This window comes from Lissotriton helveticus, chromosome 6 (assembly GCF_964261635.1).
Source record: "Lissotriton helveticus chromosome 6, aLisHel1.1, whole genome shotgun sequence".
Lineage (NCBI taxonomy): Eukaryota > Metazoa > Chordata > Amphibia > Caudata > Salamandridae > Lissotriton > Lissotriton helveticus.
The window spans coordinates 772,973,636-772,995,146 of NC_136067.1; the positions used below are offsets into that span (position 1 = coordinate 772,973,636).

At 50.7% G+C, this 21,511-nt stretch overlaps 1 protein-coding gene across 4 annotated transcripts in view; it reads right to left on the reverse strand.

Moving 5' to 3' along the window:
* Window positions 1-1,972: 1,972 nt before the first annotated feature.
* Window positions 1,973-21,511, reverse strand: part of ANKRD6 (ankyrin repeat domain 6) — a 694,439-nt gene continuing 674,900 nt past the window's right edge. For all 4 annotated transcript variants that reach the window (XM_078648269.1, XM_078648270.1, XM_078648271.1 and 1 more), the window contains 2 exons: window positions 19,537-19,861; window positions 1,973-2,626 (listed from right to left, as the gene is read on the reverse strand). In XM_078648269.1, the coding sequence (XP_078504395.1) occupies window positions 2,139-2,626; window positions 19,537-19,861 (813 nt within the window). In that variant the 3' untranslated portion in view covers window positions 1,973-2,138. The remainder of the gene's footprint in view (window positions 2,627-19,536; window positions 19,862-21,511) is intronic.

Genomic DNA, 21,511 nt, shown 5'->3' on the forward strand with positions numbered 1-21,511 from the left:
AAGGAGGTCTATCTATTTCTTGGGTGCGATATAAGAAAATGAGCAATCTCCAGTTTTGCTTTTGGGTATGTGGGGAGAGTGAGGCAGAGAATAAGTGCCAGGTAGGTTGTGAAAGTGTATGCAGCTTTTCAGGTATTCCGGTCTTGTGTTGTGTAGGACTGTGTATGTGTGCGTGAGAAATTTTAACTGGCTGCGCTTACGAATGGGGAGCCAGTGAAGCTTCTTGAGGTAAGGTGTGTTGTGGGTGCGGCGTGGGAGGTCTAGTATGAGTCTTGCGGTGGTGTTGTGGATTGTTTGAAGACTCTATAGTTGTTTGGCACTTCCGACGTAGAGGGGGATGTTGTAGTCAAGCTTGCAGGTGATGAGTGCTTGCATGATGGCCTGTCCGGTGTTTTGAGTCACTCATTTGAAGACCTTTCGCAGCAGGCATAGGATGTGGAGGAGGAGGTGCATACTGCATTGACTTCAGCCATAGTGTTCAGCTTGTCGTTTAGAATGACCCCTAGATTTCTTGCATGGTCTGTGGGTGTTAGTCCTAGCTCCGGCCACTATTTGGAATCCCATGGGGAGGGCTTGTTGCTGAAGACTAGTACTTCCGTCTTGTCGGAATTGGGGTTCAGACAGTTGGTTCTCAGCCAGACTGCTACCATGGTCATGCAGTTGGTGAAGTTGGTTCTATTTGAAGGATGAGGTGTGGCGCCGCGGCCAGGGCGACTGACGCTGGAATCTGGGGACCACGGTTCGATCCCCGGCACCGGCGGCAGGTTAGCCCAGCACCATGCGACTCTGGGCAATAGCTTGCTTAATCTTCCCGACGGCCCCCAGCGCCTAGAGACCCTTACGGGTGATTGTGCGCTTTACAAATGTGGATATTATTTGTGGTTGTCTTGTCAGTCAAGGATAGGATGAGTTGGGTGTCATTCGCGTAGGAGATGGAGATGTCTTGGGATCGGATAGTGTTGGCGAGCGGTGTCATGCATATGTTGGAATGTGTGTGGCTGAGGGATGTTTCCTGTGGGACTCCGCATATCAGTTTTTTGGTCTCCAATATGAAGGCTGTCACGCTGACCCTTTTGGATTCTCCTGTGAGGAAGGAACAGATCCATTGGAGAGCAGATCCTTGCGTGCCATTCTCCTGGAGTCTTCTGGTGAGGGCGTTGTGGGAGCACAATAACAATCCTGAGAGGTATTTTCCTTTTTCTGTATGTGCTGCAGAATGCTTAGCATTACTGGATTTATCAGACAGGGCTACGCAAGGTGGTCTTGCTTGGCTTGATAAAGCCAACTTAGGTATTGCGTCGCCCTTGCACCCCCTTGTGTGGCGCAAGGGAAACCGAAAACCTACATAAATATGGCCCTAAATGTTTTACATTTGACCTTTAAGTGGTAAAGGCATTATTACATTTTATAATGAAACACTGAGTAAATAATAATCGATGGCAAAGGAATTACTGTTTTCTGTCAAAGTTTATTTGAATGCATTGGCTCTTTAGGAGGGTTTGTGGAGTGCCACGCTGAAGTAAGTAAGGAGGCATAGTTATTATCTGACATGTTAACAAAAAAAACCTGAGGCTTTGAGTTTACCAGTGGTAGACTAACTCATGGTTAACGCAACACTTTTTCTGACTGTACAGCACTATAAATATGAGCTATTATATTTACATTAATGGACACAGCTAGGAGGCTGGAACTCTTTAAAACATTTCTATATATGCAGAGCCCCAAATGAACATTACTGCACATCGACAGAGAAATGATAGTGTTCTGCTATGGAAGGAAGAACATTCGTACGGTAACACTCCATGGTCCCGTCATATTCCAGTGGCACAACAAAGTTCTGTATTTTCCGAAAACAATTTGGGCCACAAAATAGTTTGACCATCAAACAATGTTTTTTTAAAATCTGCTTCAGCAGGCACGATTATTCAAGAATTGGTCACTTTATGGGTGTACATGGCATTGTTTCTTACTGTTTACTATTTCTAGATGAGATTCGTTGGCATTTTTTTAACATGAAAAAGCAATCCCTTGATCAGGTCCGTTTAGTGTGCAAAACTGCACAAAGGCGGCTGATGGCAACCTCCTTCATTGCCAAAATGGCAGTCTGATTTCTGAGTTAGGTTACCAAGTTCATCCTGCTAGCTTTCCTTCTGTGTCCTTAATTTATTAAGTTCCTCTTCTAGGCTCCTGATGCACTCTTTGAGGGCCGCCTGATCGTGCTGTGCCCTCCGATTTGCTTGGCAATACGCTTCCTCAATTTTCCTCTCGTACCATTTTTCCATCTGAGTTGAGACGGCCTCAAAAAAGTACTGAGTGATCTCCATGGCTTGAGATGTGTCCTTGACCTGAGACACAGGATGGGTGCCTGCAGCAGAATGGCCGTGCCTGTGTCGCGAGATCCCAGCCTTAGTAGATCTCTTGGTCTGAGTCGCTCTTTCGACAATCTGCCCCTCAGTATGCCCAGGAACAGGCTCCCTGGTGGTTTGCACTTTTGCATGTTTTAATTTGGAAGAGTCCGATGAGAGCAGTTCCTGCATCCTGCTCGCTTTCTCCTTTGGCCTGACAGCCTGCAGAGGGGCAGCCTGGCCGGGCGCTGGATCTGGAGCTGTCGACTTGGGCTCAGCACCTAAAGAAATTCAAACCAGAGTAATGTTATTTAAGGTATATTTCAGGTACCTCAATCCTGAGAGGACTCGACATTCAAGAGGTTAGCTGAAAACTTGACAACACTGTGATAATGCATTTGGAAGTTGTTTGGAAATTCAAATCTCATCAATGTTTTGCACATAACCAGCTTAACAATTTTTACGCGGCATCCGTGTTGGTGACTGAAATCTTAGGGGCAGATTTACTAGGATTTTGCATTGGAGTTGCGTTTCTTTTGTGGCGCAGCCCCAGCGCAAAATCAGTTTGGACATTTACTAAGCCACTTTGCATGGTTTAGTAAATATAAAGTAATGCAGCGCATTGCACAGTCTTTCATTACTTTCTGTAGGTTAGGCGTTACTGTGGACATTCCCATGTATCCACCATTGTATTCTGGTGCAAACTCAGATTTACATAGACTTGTAGACCTGGATTTGCACGAAAATGGGTCACCTACTTGACAGCGGCATAATGAGGAGAAATAGCTTTATTTTTCTTTGTTTCTTAAGAGTTTCTATGTGTGCTGTATTCTACAGCACACGTAGAAAGAGGAATATGCCTTTAAGTATTGTTTTTGTGCAGGGAGGTATCCCTGCACAAAAAAATCCTGCCTACGTTGGCACTAGGCAGACTCATGTGCGCCAAGAAGAGAGATGAAGAGCGTTATATCGTAACAGATATGGCTTTTCAGCGCTCTCCCACTCACGCAACACAACAAATTGCCTTGTGTTTCGTGAATTCGAAATTGCCCTTTAGTCCTGTGGTTGTGCTACTTACCGAAATTATACAGAGGTAAGACGGTTCACTTGCTTTTGAAATCACTCCATTATGTTCAGAACTGACAATTAGAACCCAGCATACAAGTACAAGCTGAAGGAGGAGAAAATAATCCTGGGATAGATGGTGCTGTGGTGGGCACAGACCAAGCTGCATTGTAAAGGCAAGCAATTGGTATGGGACCCGCTCTTATTTAGTTTTGGTCCAGGTGGTTGGTTGGTCAGTATTTGAAAGGACTGCATACAATGACAGATATTTAGGCATTTCAGTAAATGTCTGCCAATATCATAAGTATGCCGCTTTCATATATACCACCCTCCCATGCAGACGGTTTACAACCAGTTCCGATTCCTAAACAGAAAAAGGTTAAAAAATGTTAGCGATGGACAAAAAGATGATTTCATGAAAAAGACTTAAGAACTGAATTTACCTCTTATGGGTAAAACATAACACAAGATGCATTGGATTATAATATCTGAAAGGAACACGTAGTGATAGATTCCTTACCTTAGAATTACCCCCAGGCGTCCGACTGTATCCGGAATTTTTTTGTCAGCAGAACCCCTGCGCGTCGGAAGGTGGTGTCCTGCGGCTTCGAGTCAGTCGTTGGCGTTGTGGTCGCCGAGATGATTTCGCGGCAGCTACTTAGACGCCGCCCTCTCGCGCTGACATAAGTTTCTTTTTCCGCGCCAGCAAGTGCAGATCCGGAGACAGCGGTACTCCCAGTCACTTTTTGACTGAGTTTTTTAAGGCTTTTTGTCTTTTTTCGAGTTGATCGACTTGGTGCAGTAGGGATGCCTGGCTCCAAGTCCTGCGGGGACTGTCATCGCATGATGTCGGTGACGGACCCGCACCGCGTGTGTATTTACTGCCTGGAGCGCGACCACGACCCCAAGTCGTGCTCCGACTGCCGGGCCATGGCGCAGAAGACTTTGTGGAAGCGGTCCCGAAAGTTCCTAGAAGTCCGGCAGTCAAGGTCCCGGTCCCGGTCCCGTGGGAGGTTGAGGGACCGGTCGCAAAGCCGCCACCACTGTTCATCGGGATCAAAGTCTTCGCAGTCTGGGTCAGGTAAGACAAAGCATTCCAAGAAGTCGAAGAAGCGCCTTCGCTCTCTGACTTCCCCCTCGCCGGTCTCGCAGCTGAGGGTGCGGGTGGTGCCTCCCCCGAGGAGCCTAAGTAGTCGCTGCTGGCCACTTTCCCTTCCCGGATCCGTTGGCGACTCTGGCCCAACTGCAGGAATTTCTCAGCCATGGCTCGCCTCTTTGGGCCATCGGGCCCTGCCGGTGCGCCTTCAGGACCTGCGGGCCCGATTGTGGTCCTAGCTCTTTAATGCAGACGGCTCCAGCATCGCTGTCGGCTGCGGCCCTGCTGGACCCCCATATTTCCGGGCTTGGATCCCGGTCGATCTTGTGACACCTGCTCCGAAGTTGCCCAGCCCACCGGATGACGTCGCCCCCAGTTTCAGCCCCGATGTGGACACCGCGCTCGATGCCGATTCCGACGCCCATAGGGGATTTCTATCCACATGTCCCTCCTCATTATTTTCGGACTGTTCGTCAGCCTTCGGAGGAAGGGGAGAACTGGGAGGGGTCTTCAGACCCCTCTCACAGCACATGGTGAGTTTGACCCAGACTGGGCAGAGGAGTTGGGGATGCCAGTGGTCTTGATACCTCTCCTGACCTTGGAATGCTGCCTCCTCCTACCGTGACTACGGAGGAGGGTCCAAGTTACACAGTGGTGTTGCGTAGGACGGCTGAGTCCCTCCACCTCGAGCTCCCTACAGTGGCCGTCAGAACTAACCTCCTAACAGAAGTGCTTCAGACGGCAGCTACCTCTGCAGAGCCACTGCTGCCTTTTAACGATGCACTTTCAGATGTTCTTTTGGGCACCTGGTCCAGGCCCAACACAGGGGCTCCTGTGGATAGGAAAGTGGCCTGCTGCCATGGCCTGGCCCCGTGCGACCCCCTTTTCCTTTCCCAACACCCTACCCCTGAGAGTTTGGTTGTCCAAGCCTCTGCGTCCCGAGTGCATTCCCTACGGCACCTCTGGACAGGGAATCCAAGAAACTGGAGCCTTTCGGTAAGAAGATTTTTTCTTCCGCCAGTTCAGGGCTGTGGTCTGTGAATACTGCATGCCTCTTGGGCTGTTATTCCCACAATGAGTGGGATACGGTGGCGCGCGTGCTGCCTCAATGTCCGGAGGAGGCCCGTACAGTGCTCTCTCAAGCTATTGCTGAAGGGAGGGAAGCAGCCAAGTTCACTATTCGTTGTGGCCTTAACACTGCCGACTCGCTGGGCATGGTGATTTCCACAACAGTGGCACTCCATCGCCACGCCTGGCTGAGGACAACTGTTTTTTCTGGGGATGTCCAGAACACTCTGATGGACATGCCCTTTGATGGCATTCACCTGTTCGGCAACAAAGTAGATCGTGCGTTGGAGCGCTTTAAGGACTTGCGGTCTAAGGCCAAGTCCTTGTGCCTTTCCGCCTGGCGCCCTCCTCCGCCTTCTGCTTTTTGCTCCTTTTGTGGACATGGAAGGGGCGCCTGCCACATTCACTTCAGAGCCACAGGACTGCGAAGCAACAGTCTCAGCACGGCCGTGGACATGGAACCCGCCGACCTGGGTCAGGAGGCCGGCGGGCTGGTCAGTCCACCACTGCCTCCAAACCTTCCGACACTGTTTTTTCATGCCCATCAAACGCCAGTGGGTGGCAGGATTCACCATCACCTCCCCCACTGGTGCACCATCACTTCGGACAGGTGGGTTTTACAAATAGTCAGAAGGGGCTACTCCAACCCTCCAGTCATGCCACCCCAGTACCACCGCATGTTGGGGGATCACTCGGCACTTCTTCGACAGGAAGTGCGGCCCTCTTGGCCAAGGGGGCCATCGAGCGCGTTCCTCCCCCAGAAGTAGGACGTGGTTGTGACTCCCACTACTTTCTGGTGCCAAAGAAGGACAATGGCCAGAGAAGGAGAATTACAAGATGTTAACTCTGGCTCAGCCCTTGCCTGCCCTGGAGACCGGATGGTAGAGTGGGACCTGCAGGGCGCATATTTCCACATTCCCATCCTGCCGGCCCACCAGCTTTACGGTAGGTTTACGGTAGGCCACTAGCGCTTTCAGATTACTGTTCTTCCCTTTGGCCTTACCAGCGCCCCTCAGGTGTTCACAAAAGTGATGGTGGTGGTCGCAGCTCATCTGTGAAGATCAGGGGTTCTAGTCTTGCCCTATCTTGACGATTGGCTGTTGAGGGCAGCCTCGCCCCGGCCAGTCGTCCCCCACCTCCAGACTACGACCGACCTCCTGCATTTGCTGGGGTTCTCCAACAACGTGCCTAAGTCGCACCGGATCCCCTCTCAGAAGCTCCTCTTCATCGGAGCGGTTCTGGACACGACATACTTTGGGGTCTATCCTCCCAAACAGCAAGTCCAGGATATTCAGGTTCAGGATTCTGATCTTTCAGCCTTTATCCTGAATTTCGGTCAGGATGAACCGGAGGCTGCTGGGTCTCAAGGCCTCCTGCTGGTCGATCATGCCAGATGGCATATGCGGGCTCTGCAGTTGGACCTGAAGTTCCAGTGGCCGCAGCATATGGGGAACCTGTCCGATTCCATCCAGATCTCGGAGGGCACTGCTCAACAGTTGCAGTGGTGGCTCAAGAACCGGCATTTGGTCAATGGCAGATCCCTCTCCCTTCCCCAACCAGAGCACACAGTGGTGATGGATGCGTCCCTCCTGGCATGGGGCGGCCACATGGGAGAGGCGGAGATCTATTTATCTACATATTCCTAATATGGACCACTAATCTAAAATTTAGTTTATTAAGGTCAAAAACTTCCAAAATGCACCGGCCACTGACAGCCCCGGGTGAGAACATAGTTACCGGTATCACCTGGAAACCTTTAAATGATTCCTTACCTTAGAATAGATACCCCAGCAATAGCAACCCCAGTGGTGGGTCTGCAAACCAAGATCACACTAGAAACTCTCAGAGAACAGAATGGCCAAAGAAGCCGTCTCTCTGGACTTGACTGTCAAGGCAATAATACTTGGTAAAAGTGTGCAACGAGGCCCACATGGCTGCCTGACAGATGTCTTGCAAGGGGGACACCACGTCCCAATGCAGTAGTAGCTGTTGTCGCTCTGGTAGAATGGGCGCGCAACCCCACCGGAGGTTCCTTTTTAGCCAGAGAATAACGGGCATTGATACACAAGACGACCCTGCGGGAGATAGTCCTCTTGTGTACAGCCCGCCCTTTCTTGGCGCCCACATAGCCAACAGAGAGCTGGTCATCCACCCGGAACTGTTGTGTGCGATTCAAATAAAATGAAAGCACACGTTTTGGGTCCAGACGGTGGAGACTCTCTTCCTCTCTGGAAGGGTGCGGAGGCGGAAAGAAAGTGGGCCAGGTGATAGTTTGCCCAATGCGGAAGGCAGTGACAACCTTTGGCAAGAAGGAAGGACGAGTGTGAAGCACAACCTTGTCCGGATGAACCGACAGAAAAGGAGGCTTACAGGAAAGAGCCTGGAGCTCACTCACGCGCTTAGCGGAGGTGATGGCAACCAGGAAAGCAGTCTTCAAAGTCAATAAACAAAGAGTACAGTTGCGAAGCCGCTCAAGAGGAGCGCACATCAGAAATGAACCAGATTCAAATCCCACCGCGGCATCACAAACTGAATAGGAGGGAAAAGGTGAGTAATGCCTTTGAGAAATCTCTTCACAACAGGGGACTTGAAAAGAGAGTGCTTATCAGGGAGCCTGAGAAAGGCCGAAATCGCAGAAAGATGGCCCTTGATAGTGCCCAGAGCAGAACCCTGCAGGGCAAGAGAGAGAAGGAAGAGGAGAACCTCTGAAAGGGGTGCAGAAAGAGGATCCACAGCCTTTGCTGTGCACCATGCCACAAATTTGTTCCACCTGCTGGCGTATACCGATTTAGTGGAGGGACGCCTGGCTGCCAGAATGATATCACAGACTTCAGGAGGCAAGTCAAAAGGAATCAACTGTCGCTGCTCAAACTCCACACATGTAGGTGGAGGCTGGACAGGTTCGGGTGGAGGACCGTCCCCTGCTGCTGCGACAGAAGATCCTCTCGAAGTGGCAGTCGGATCGAGGATCCATGCTCATACTGAGTAGCTCGGGATACCAAACTCATCTGAAAGAGACACGTTGATTCCTTACCTTAGAATATCCCCAGGCATCAGACTGGATCCGGAAAGTTTTGCTTAGCAGTACCCCTGCGTGTCAGTAGGTGGCGTCCTGCGGCTCCGCGTCCGTCAATGATGTCGTCAGCGCTGAGATGACGTCACGGAGAGTACTTAGGCACCACCCATGCGCGCTGATGTCAGTTCTTTCTTTTTTCGCGCCAGTAAGCGCAGATCCGGATTGAGCACGTACCTTAGATACTTTTTGTTGGAACGTGGGTTATTGGTAGGGGCAAATGTAGGTCTGCCACTGGCAATAAGGCCACTAACACATGATAGGACTCAGCATAGGTCTTAGAAAATTATTCCTTTGCTCAACCCTTGGTAACGTGGCTGCGAGCAGACAGGCTTAACTTCAAAGACAGGTATGTAAAGCATTTAAAAACACAATTTCAGTAAATAATTAAGACACAACACAAAATAAAAATCCAACACCAATTTATAAAAATAGGTAATATTTGTATCTTTTAAATGACACCAAAACGAAAATAATCCACTGTAGGGAACCAGAGATATGAATTTTCTATAGATTAGTCACTTTCTAGTGCTTAGAAACCAACAGCGACCCTTTAAGTCTTTTTGTTTTCTCTGTCAGGGACACACCTTTATAAATTGTTCTAAAGAATTCTCACCACTGTAGTGGGCCGCCTTCTTCAGCAAGCGGGGTCCAGTTAGAACACCTTCCTGGCATTCTGCTTGCGGGTCCCAAAGTATCCAACACACAATCCAAGGTTCTGGAATCTCCAAGAGGGTCCTTGAAAGTGTGAAACTTCAATTCCGCAATCCACTTGAACAAAACCCTTACAAATCCACTGGTACTCCAAACTTTGAATTCGTTGTGGGGCTGTCCAGGTGAGCTCTGTTAACCTGTAGCTTGCAGGGAGTTCTACTCTTGAGTCTTTTGGCAGCAAGGTAATCCACAGGGCTGTAGTTTCAGATGGTGCAGTCTTCATAGGCCAGGCCTGAGTTCCTTCCACAGCAAAAACTTCAGCAGGGCACTTCTTGCTTCATTCAGTTTCAAGCAGCAGATCTGGAGGGTTCTGCCCCTCTCAGATACTTATTCAAAATTCTCTGGGTCAAGCACTAGATCACTGCTGACCAATGAGAGCAGGGCAACTCCTCATAGGTCTGACCACATCCTGTAGAGTGTGGCATTAGTTTGTCCCAGAGTGCATCATTCTTCCAAATCCATAAGTGCTGATTTTCCAGCAAGGAGGTAAGAGCTGGCTAAACACACCCCCTGGGATGGCTTATTTCCATGGACTCTCCCTCTACCATCTGCACATACATTCATTAAGCCTAGCCCTGACTCTGGGTCAAGACTGTCAGGAGTGGACTGAAACCCAGGCCACCCCTCTGCCTTTGAAGAGCATAGTTTACGACGCCACCTCCTGGCCTGGCATTCCTATAGACCAGCACACTGCCCCCCCAGCAGCCTGGCTAATCCACTTAACTCTGACCAATCAGGGAAGACCACTGAAAGGCTGAATTTGGACTTACAAACAAGAAAGTCTCATAACTTCTTGTATGTACACTTTAGGAAAAATTGAACAATATAATATTGTTGGATTTACTACTACCATTCTGGGAAGATTTTGAATGGTCCGGTTAGTCCTCTCCTATCAATATTTATTAATCAATCACTTCCTACCATGTTAAATTAATGGGCCATGGAGTTTGCAATGGGAAAATGAATTGGGCCACTTTTCAAGAACCAGGGCTTATAAAACCATATTTAATATTATTTCCCTAATTTCTACAGGACCCCCCAACCCCTGTGCAACTAGGGGAGACTTCAGGGGTTCTGAATCTGCAGAAATCATGCAGATTATCCTTACCCAATTCTTCTAGCATCAAAGTCGAATTTGAGCAGCTCTTTAACACAATATGGGGAGTGAAATTTAAAATTTCACTTTACTCAGGCATATAAAAACTCATTTTATAAGGGCGTACCTTATAGAGAACTGACCCCCCCCCACCCCTGGGATACCTAGGGGTGACCCCGGGGATTCCTAATATGCAAAAACATGGTAAGTTTTTCATTTTTAAGGGCCCCTATCCCCATAGTCGAGTTTGGGCACATTTTAAGGTTTAAAAGCTGTCCTAGCCACCAGGGATGCTTTTAAACTGACCTCAGGCTTCAGCACTGCACACATGCTAGTGCAGAAAATCTGCTGGCCTCTAAACTGCCATGCCCCAGGATACTGGAGACTTCTAGGTAGTTTCAATCCCCTCCCCTATTACATACTAGGGGCTTATGGGGTAGGTCATGCCAATTACAGGGGTACCCCACTGTACCCTAGTGTATGTTGGGTGTCTTAACTGCATTCTAATGTGTTCCTTTTAGCTTGGCACTGGCCCTTCGGCCTGGTTAAACAGAGCCCAGGGTCAGTCCACACCAGTTCCAGCCAGCAAAAAGTTGGGGGGTGCCCAGGGCACAGGATGACTTTGTAACACTTTTTGACTACTATTTTGAGTCTTTTGTCTCCCCCTTTTTTCTCCTGGTGCAAGTAGGGATGCCCGGCTTTGACTTGTGGGGCCAGTCGCCGTAATATGTCGGTGGCGGACCCCCACGATGTTTGCCTTTACTGCCTGGAGACCGATCACGACTCCCGGGACTGTCAAGCCATGGCCCCCCAAGGCCTTGCGGGATCAGCGTAGAAAATTGCTGGAGGTCCAGCATCCGTCACACCGCTGCTCCAGGTCTAGGGGCCTCTCCGGGACCGCTCACGGGATCAGAGGCGTCGCTCCTCGGGCTCCAAGTCTTCACCTTCGGATTCCGGTAAGCGACGCCATAAAAAGAAGTTGAAGAAGCGGGTTCGCTCTCCGACGTCCCCCCGTCGCTCCCCGGAGGCGGACAAGGGGGCGGCTCCTCTGGAGCCTGGGAGTCCCGCGGCCTACCTGTCATACCCGGGTCCGTTGGCGACTCCCGAACAGGTGCAAGAGTTCCTTGCTGCCATGGACCGCCTTGTTAGGCCTCGGGCTCCCGCCTTCGGGCCCCGCGGTCACGTGTCCACATCCTAATGGCCCGGCATCTCCAGCCCCGGTGCCACAGGATCCTGCGCCGTTGGATCCGGGCCGGGCACCATGAGGTGCGGCGTTGCCAGCCCCGGCACCGCACTGGCTGCCGTTTATCCCTCCCTTGCCCCGGTTCCATGACCATTTTGTTCCGACCTGGGATCTGCATTGTGAGGCGGCGCCAGTCCGGCCCTGGCCGGCGCTATTCTTCCCTTCTCCGGTTCTGGCGCCGCGACCGGCCCCCTCTACACCAGAGGCGAACGAAGACTCAGAAGAGTCCGAGGACCCTCTTGCCCGGCCATGTAACTCAGAGCAAGATTGGGTGGATGACTTGGAGGATGCAGGCGACCTGGATGTCTCCTCTGATCCGGGGTTCGCCTCTCCCCCACCTACAATGGAGGAAGGTGCCTCCTACACGATGGTACTCCGTCGGGCTGCTGAGGACCTCCCACAGTGGCCCTCAAGACCAACTTCCTCACCGAGGTGCTCCAGGCGGCATCTACTTCATCAGAGCTGTTGCTTCCCTTCAATGACACTCTTATAGAGGTCCTCTTGGGCACTTGGTCGAGGCCAGCCACCTGGGCCCCGGTGGATAAAAGTGCCATCAGACGCCACCGACGGGCGCCCGGTGACCCCGCCTTATTGACCACTCACCCTACACCGGAGCGCCTGGTCATTCAAGCCTAGACATCGCAGAGTGCCTTCCCCACGGCTCTGCCGGATAAGGACTCTAAAAGGCTGGACCAGTTTGGGAAGCGGTTGTTCTCTTCGGCCAGCTTGGGGCTGCAGTCGGTGAACACCGCCTGCTTGTTGGGCCGCTACTCCCATGCGGTGTAGGATGCCGTTGCTCAGGTGTTGCCTCAGTGTCATGAGGAGGTGCAGCTATCCTTTCTCAGGCGATTGCTGAGGGTAAGGATGCAGCTAAGTTTGCCATTCGGTGTGGGTTGGACACTGCTGACTTATTGGGTAGGGCGATTTCTACAACTGTGGCGTTGCGGCGCCACACCTGGTTGCGTTTGTCTGGGATCTCACCCTAAGTCTAGAGCTCGCTCATGGACATGCCTTTTGATGGCACCCGCCTGTTTGGCGACAAGGCTGACAGTGCCCTGGAGCAATTTAAGGACTCACGGGCTACGGCCAAGTCCTTAGGTCTTTCTACTAAAATCTCGGCCACTCCTGGTTTTTGTTCCTTTTGTGGCCAAGGAAGAGACACCAGGGCACGCCTATCCACCAAGCCTGTGCAGAACCAGCCTCAGTGCTGCCGTTGTTTCAGCAGGGGCGGGTCGGGGAACCAGCATGCGGGTCCGTCCACCTCCAAACCTTCCTAATCTGAGTTACAGGGAGCACCCCATGCCGGTGGGCGGCAGGATTCGCCCCCACCTCTCCCACTGGCGCAAAATTGCGTCGGACAAGTGGGTGCTGCAGATAATCTGCCAAGATTACGCCCTTCCCTTTCAGTCCTCCTCTCCAACCATGCCACCTCGGTGCCACCGCATGTCTGGGGATCATTTGGTTCTTCTCCGACAGAAAGTCGGGCCCCTCTTTTGGGCAAGGGGGCCATCAAGTGCATTCCCGGGCAGGAAGTAGGGAGTGGTTGTTATTCCCACTACTTTCTGCGCCCCATATTGGACCTCAGGGACCTAAATCGCTTCCTCCAGAAGGAGAAGTTCAAAATGCTGACTCTGGCTCAGGTCTTGACTGCCATCAACACTGGAGACTGGATGGTGGCGTTGGAATTGCAGGACGCTTATTTTCACATCCCCGTCCTGCCAGCCCACCAACGCTACCTGCGGTTCACGGTAGGCCAGGAGCATTTTCAGTTTGCCGTGCACCCCTTCGGCCTTACCAGTGCCCCTCGGGTGTTCACGAAGGTGATGCCGGTGGTTGCAGCTCATCTGCGCAGGTCTGGGATGTCAGTCTTCCCCTACCTCGACGACTGGTTGTTAAAGGCAGGCTCGCCCCAGGCAGTCGTCAACCACCTCCAGACTACGGCCTACCTCCTGCACTTGCTGGGTTTCTCCATCAACTTGCCGAAGTTGCACATGAGTCCCTCTCAGAAGCTCCCCTGCATCGAAGCAGTTCTGGATTTGGCGTTTTCTGGTTCATCCTCCCGAGCTACGAGTCCGGGATATTCAGGCTATGATTCCGATCTTTAAGCCTCTATCCTGGGTTTCGGACAGGATGGCCTCCTGCATCCTGCTGGTGACACATGCCAGATGGCATATGCGGGCTCTGCTGTGGGACCTGAAGTTCCAGTGGGCGCAACATCAAGGCAACCTGTCCGGTCATGTTCAGATCTCGGAGGGCACTGCCAGACAATTGCAGTGGTGTCTCACGAATCGAGATTGGGTCAATTGCAGATCCCTCTCCCTTCCCCAACCGGAGCACACAGTGGAGACGGATGCGTCCCTCTTGGGAGAGGCGGATATCAGAGGCCTCTGGTGGAGTCCTGTTGGACTTGGCCCTTCTGGCAGGTTCACCCCTGAAGACTTTGCCTGGTATTATTACATAATCATAATGATTTCTGGTCTTTGCGCACTTTTGCACTGTGGCGCAGTGTAAAGTGCGTGCGCTCTCTGAGTGCGTGTGTGAGATTGGCCTGCCCTCCCATAGGAATGCATGGGGAATGTGTGTCCATGGTAATTCCTGATGCGTGGGGAGTGCAGCTGCGAGTTTGATATGTGCGGACTCGTGTGATTGAATGCTGCGCGATGATGTGTGCGGCATAATTGTGTCTAATGTGTAAGTGTCACTTCTAGAAGTTGGCCTGTCTGTGCAGTGAATGTGCTGGCTTGTGATTGGCTGTAGCTGGCTGGTGTGCCAGGTTCCTGGAGCCTGGATGGGTCTGCCCCGGTGGTGAATGGGGAGATCTGCATGTTGATGGCTGCACCTGGGACCTGAATAGGGCTGGGCTTTCCCCACACAATGCTGGTTCCGCCCCCTGTGGTGCGTCTAATGACCCTAGCCTGGCCAGTGAATAGTGAGAGGGGCTGAGCCCATCAGAGTGCTCCCAAACCAGCTGCGTCTGGTTTGGCCTACACCCTAGAGACAAAGGTATTTTCTGTATAAAATGAGGCTGTGACCTCATGCTCAATGTTCTTGTTTCTGACTGGAATCTACCAGGGGCATGCTGCTGCTGGGCCCAGGGGAAGGCTTGCCTCCCTGGGCCCTGCCCAGCCCCTGGATATCCTGGAGGCCTGGTGGACTGTTCCTTGCTGACCTTATTTTGGAAGGGGGCCTGCTGCTGCTGGGCGCCAGGAGGACAGCCACTGGGGATTGCCTCCCTGCCTAGGAGGACCCTGGGCCCAGCCTTGCCCCCCCCACCCACCCCCTGAAGGACTTGTTGCTGGACTTTGGGGGCATTAGCGCATGAGAGCGCTTTACTTTTACTTTCTTGAGCCCTACAGCACCTGGGAGCGCTGGATTTGCCCCTAGCGCTCAGAGCGCTTTATTTTCACTTTAGCGGCTGCCCACGCCGCATATTGCCGTGGTTTCCTTATTATTCATATCCCTGGCGGGTGCCCACCCCGCCAGAAACCGTGCTGACCTTGGTGTGCCCGAAATTATCCCCGCCGCCGCTCGGCCCGCAACAGGAAGTCAGGCAGGCCGGGGGCGGGACCGTGGGACAACAGGAAGCCAACGGGAGCCCACCCCGCGCTCCTGCATCACCAAAGGGAGAGCCCCGGAGAAGAGGAGCCCCGCCCGCCGCACCAAGAAGAGTCCGGCCGCAGCAAGTGACAGCCCCGAGGAGCGGGAGCTCTCCTGCCCCAGCCGGCGTCCAATGAGTCCGAGAAGCGGGAGCTCTCCTGCCCCAGCGCCGTCAGGTGAGTGGGGCTCCGTAGTGGCAGTGGGGCGGTGTTCTAGTTGAGAGCCTGCCAGACTCTCAAGAGGCTCCCGGGGGCATTCCTGTGGTGACAGAGCGGCCCCGAGAGGCAGCGGGCCGCTCCAGCGGTCATTTCCACGTTGGGGCACATTGCCGGTGCCCATTTCTCCCCCCCCCCCCCCTGTGTATTCTCAACATGCGGGGTCATACCTACAGAGTCCACGAGGCTCCAACGGCGGGGCAAGTTGGTCTTAGAGCCCCGAGGCTCCAGCAGGCGGCCAGTCGCTTCCACAAGCCCAGTGGGGCTCAGGGGGAATATTTGTTGACGAGCCCCGAGAGGCTCAAACCAACATATTTGTTTTACGTGCCCTGAGAGGCTCTTGAGTGCCGCATTTGTTCTCGAGCCCTGAGAGGCGCCAACTTCTTCGGGGGCATCATTTTCCTTAGTGGTAGAGCGGCCCCGGAAGGCAGCGGGCTGCTCCCACTTAGCCCCACAGTTGTTCTTGAGCCCAGCGAGGCTCACGGGGCCACAAGTGTTTTGTGTCCAGAGCCCACGAGGCTCCACAGTGTGGATCCCATTGTTGCTACAGCTGCCCAGCACTTAGTGGGCAGCTGCTCCGTTTAGGCCCCCTGACATTGCGGACACAGGGCGTCCTAGCCCCAGAGAGGCCAGTTGGCCTGGGGACAGTCACAGGTTGTGGCCTAGGTGATTTCTGCGCAATTGTTCTTTGCTGCACCTCTGAATGTGTTTTTATGCGTCATGTGCTTTTCCCTACACCGCTGAATGTATGTTTATGCATCATGTGTTTTTCCCCACACCTCTGAATGTTGTGATGCATCATGTGTAATGTTCTTATGCCTATACCCCTAAACGTATAGTGATACTTAGGTGGTTGTTCTTCCTAGTACAGGTGTTGCTAGTGAGGTCCTGGTTCCCTGCGTGATATTTTCCTACGGTGGTTAGGGTTGCGTAGGTCGTACTTACCTCTCACCAGTGGTTACTGGTTGTGTGCCCTATTTTCTATTTTGTGTTAGTTATTATTGTTCTATGTCCTAAGTGCTAATTCCAACAAGTATCCTAGTTCTAAAAAGTGCTTATTCCTGACAGTGGTCCATGTGGCCCTGTCCTGTACATATATCCCCTGTAAATTCTGCCCGTGCCTGTTGGCACATTGTAAAGTGTGTGTTTTTATCTAATGTGTTTGGTATAATACAAAGGCTATTTTTATACATAATCTTGTGTGGAGTTTCCTTTGTGGTGGGCCTTGGGTGTTGTTGTGGGTGCGCGCGCAAACACTTAACTTACATAGCCACCGGGATAAGCCTTACTGCTCGCGCCACGTTGCCTAGAGGGTGAGCAGGGGTTATCTTTGGCGTGTTAGTCATTCTGGTGGCTCTGGACTGGGCTTGATGAGTATGGTATTCCGAGCTACTCAATATGAGCATCGATCCCCCAATCCGTGTGCCTCTCCGGGAAGATCTTCTGTCGCAGCAGCAGGGGACAGTCTTCCACCCGAACCTGTCCAGCCTCCACCTCCATGCGTGGAGATTGAGCGGCGACAGTTGACTGCTTTCGACCTTCCTCCCGAGGTCTGTAATGTAATTCTGGCAGCCAGGCGTCCCTCCACTAAAACAGTATACGTCTGCCGATGGAACACATTTGTGGCATGGTGCACAGCAAAGGCTGTGGATCCCCTTTCTGCCCCTCTTTCTGAGTTCCTTCTGTTTCTTCTGTCTTTGGCCCAGAAGGGCTCTGCTGTGGGCACTATCAAAGGTTATCTTTCTGCCATCTCCGCCTTTCTAAGGCTTACCGATCAGCCTTCTCTTTTTAAGTCCACGGTTGCCTTTTAGAATACCTCAGTGGGACTTGAATCTTGCCTTGACCTACTTAATGTGCGCTCCCTTTGAACCTCTTTATAACTGTCCCTTACATCTTCTCACCTTAAAGACTGCTTTCCTGGTAGCTATTACCTCTGCCAGAAGAGTGAGTGAGCTCCAGGCTCTTTCTTCTAAACCTCCATTCCTTTCTGTTCATCCGGTGCAAGGTGGTTTTAAGGACCCGTCCTTCTTTCTTGCCAAAGGTTGTCACGCCGTTACACATCGGGCAGACCATCACTTTGCCTACTTTCTTTCCGCCTCCGCATTCTTCCAGGGAGGAGGAGAGGCTCCACCGTCTGGACTCGAACCGTGCACTTGCCTTCTATCTGCAGCGTACACAACAGTTCCGGGTGGATGATCAGCTCTTTGTTGGCTACGTAGGTGCCAAAAAATGTTGGGATGTGCACAAATGGACCATTTCCCAGTGCCTCGTTCTGTGCATCAAAACATGTTACTCCTTGGCCAAGAAGAAGCCTCCTGTGGGGCTGCGTACCCATTCAACCAGGGCAACTGCAGCCACTACTGCCTTGGGAAGCGATGTTCCCTTGCAGGACACTTGTCAGGCAGCTACGTGGGCCTCGCTGCACACGTTTACAAAGCACTACTGCCTTGACAGTCAGGTCCGGAGAGATGGCTTCTTGGCCGTTCTGTGCTCCGTGACCTCCTGGTGTAATCTTGTTTGCAGACCCACCACCGGGGTTGGTATTGCTGGGGTATCTATTCTAAGGTAAGGAATCTATCATTAACGTGTCTCTTTCAGATGCAAAAGTTACTACTTGTGTAACCATATATCTGTAAGAGATGTGAGTTAGTGATAGATTCCTTACCGCCCCACCCATCCTCCCCGTTCTGCGAACTGATCACTAGGGTTAAGGTCATCCCTTTTTAGGGCCTTAGTTTTATGCACCAATGGTCAGTATCTTGCATGGCTGTTGTGTATAGAACTGACATCCGTGCGCATAGGTGGCACCTAAGTACCTAAGTACTCTCCGTGACGTCATCTCGGCGCTAACGACGCCAGTGAAGGACGCGGAGCCTCAGGACGCCACCTACTGACGCGGAGGGGTACTGCTAAGCAAAACTTTCCGGATCCAGTCTGACGCCTGGGGATATTCTAAGGTAAGGAATCTATCACTAACTAATGTCTCTTACAGATATATCGTTATAAAAGTAGTAACTTATGCTTTTTGGCTGTTCTGTTCTCCATGACTTTCTAGTGTGAACTTGGTTCGCAGACCCACCCCTGGGGTTGTCATTGCTGGGGTATCCATTCTAAGGTAAGGAATCTATAACTAATGGACTCTTTCAGATGAACAAGTTACTTACCTTCGGTAACAATGTATCTGTAAGAGACATACATCAGTTATAGATTCCTTACCGCCCAACCTATCCTCCCTGTTCTGCGAACTGACTTCTAGGGATAGGGACTCCCTTCCAGGGCCCTAGTTATGTGCACCAGTGGTCATTGTCTTGAATGGCTCTGCGTTTCTGGCGTGAAAAGTCGTGTCAGAACTGACGGCAAAGCACACGGGCGGTGTCTAAGTAGGCACCACAACGTCATTCCGGCGACCACGACGCCACCGACGGATAAGAAGTCAACCAACACCACCTACCGACGCAAAGGGGTACTTCTAAGAGAAAAATTCTCTGGATCCAGTCTGACGCCTGGGGGTAATTCTAAGGTAAGGAATCTATAACTAATGTATGTCTCTTACAGATACACCGAATTTAAGTAGCTTGTTCATTAATAGGTTCCAGCCATAACTGCAGAGTGGGTAATTAATAGTGGTTTATGCTGTTAGTAGAAGGTGATACTCCACTCAAAATGCTTTGAGCAGAGGGTGATAAATTATAATTGCAACACCTCCATACAGTGTTGGAAGCTTCTACCTATTTGCAGACTGGATGATTAGTTTTATATATCATCTGATAAGTTGAGAGGTAGGCATTTTGTGCTCCTACTCTCCAATTTACAATGATCACTCACTAGACCTATCAAATGGTCTGGCAAAAAATGCATCAAAACAACTCCCTTTTTTCAACACTCTTATAAAGAAACATTTCTTAGACCGTCATTATGTGGTAGTACAGCACCATGCAAGATTAACCTTGTAGAGATTGGCCTTCTGAGGCCATCTCCCAAACCATTAGCATCAGACTATTAGTATTCATCAGAGAAAACCTACCTAGTAGACTTTGTTGCTGAACAAGACAGTGCTTTGTACAGCTTTCTTCGGAAGGCTGAGCTTGGTCTCGTCCAGTGCCCTCTGAGACATTATCCTGAAGAGTGATGTAGGAATGCTGATGCGATCCCTCTGATGGCAGAGGGCTCTGCTGGGGTTGACAGTCCTTGCTGCTGTGCGGGCTTTCCGAATCTAAGTTGTCTGTGAAAGATTCGCCAGTGGAAGGAGCAGACTTTGTTCTGGAGGACCTGGAGTCTCCTGAAAGCTTCAGCTCCAGGTTCTGAATTTTTTGCATGCACCAACTCCTTAGGTCATCCACCACTGAGGCCTGCAGAGATGGGACAGATGAAGAAAAGATGTTAATATTACTGATCTGGTACACATTTTCTCACAGAAAGGAGTAAAGGGACAATTATTCATGTTTCAATGTGGTTGATGATGAAGAGAAATTGGCTCAATTAACCTCAATTAACCCAGCAATACGATTCATAGCAGACAACTTTCTATTTAAAAAACATGCATTGGTAAAGAAAATAGGTCTGATCTTGGCAAGCCGGTGGAAAGTTTTGTTTTATTTTTATTGCATACATATGCAAAAAAACACAAAAAACATGCAATTGCATGAATATAGTGGCCATATGAATGCGATAAAACATTTAATTTTAAAAACCAATAAGAACTAGGATATGCCGGGAATCTGCCCAGAGAACACGTTTAAAGACCCTTTTAGTTTTAAAGATGATCACAGGAAAATAATATTCTTATTGACACCAAGAAAAAGTACAACTTGATTTTAATTATTGTAAGCTGAAGACTTTCAGGCAAATCTCATGGATATGCCATTTGACGGGTCTTGCGTGTTCTGGGGCAACACTTATACAGCCCTTTAAGACGGGTGGTTTCTCTATCTGGCATCTCAAGCCTAGGACTTTAGCAAGCCATATAGAAGGTTTCAGGGCTCTCTGAAGGAGTTCATCTTTCACCAGCTCTTCTACTCCAATTCTCAGGCATCATAGAGGCTGAGGCAAGCCCAAAGGCAGATGGGGCCTGCAACCCTCCTTCTCTGTATTCTCATCCCCGCCACTGAGTAAGACACTTTAGTGCCCCTTAAGCACAGGTAGCCAGTTTTATTGTGGATATTGTCCTTCCTGCAGGTCTGGAAGGTCATTAAAATGACCCAGTGAGCCCTACAGATTATAAAAAGTAGGTATGCACTTGCCTTCAGGGTCCTGAACTTTTACCAGAGCTAGGAAATGTTCAAGATGCTGTCTCAGGTGCTTTTGGTACTGGAAGCAGTGAACCTAGACTTGCTGGAAATATTTCTACATAGCAATCTTGCAGTCACACAGGAGGCACCTGCATTTTGTGGTAGATTCCACTTATTACACAGTTTGTGGTCCTCCTTTCTGATAGAGACTTTTATCCGCAGATTCCTTACCTTAGAATATTCCCAAGACTTCAGACTTGATCCAGACGTTTTCGAGCATTACCTCTGTGCACGGGCAGGTGGCATTATTTGGCACTTTGTCCTCGCCAGTTATTATGTGTGCTGTACCTATGTAGGCGCTACCCCAGCGTTCAGATGACAATTCTTTCTTTTCCATGCAAGATAGCGCTGATCCGTGAAAAGCTAGTAGTTTTTTTTTCTGCCTTTTTCTTGACTTTTATTGAATCCTTTCCAAGCCACTGTGGCCCAAAGGTGCTCCACAGGGGCTAGGCCACCCAAATACAAGGGGCTTAGCCTCATAAAATTCATTCAGCTGAGCGAAGTGGACCTTGAGTCAAGGCTGCACTGAAGCACGAGGGCTGATGCTCCCATGCCTCGCCATAACATTTTGAGGGGCGCAGCAAATTAGTTGACCTCTTTGACTACTTAGATATCCTTTTACAGTGGGACTTATCGAACGATTAAAAAAGAACAGCAGGTCAGCCTCTGCGAACGATCCCATGACTTTCCATGCAACTCGGATCTTGAGCA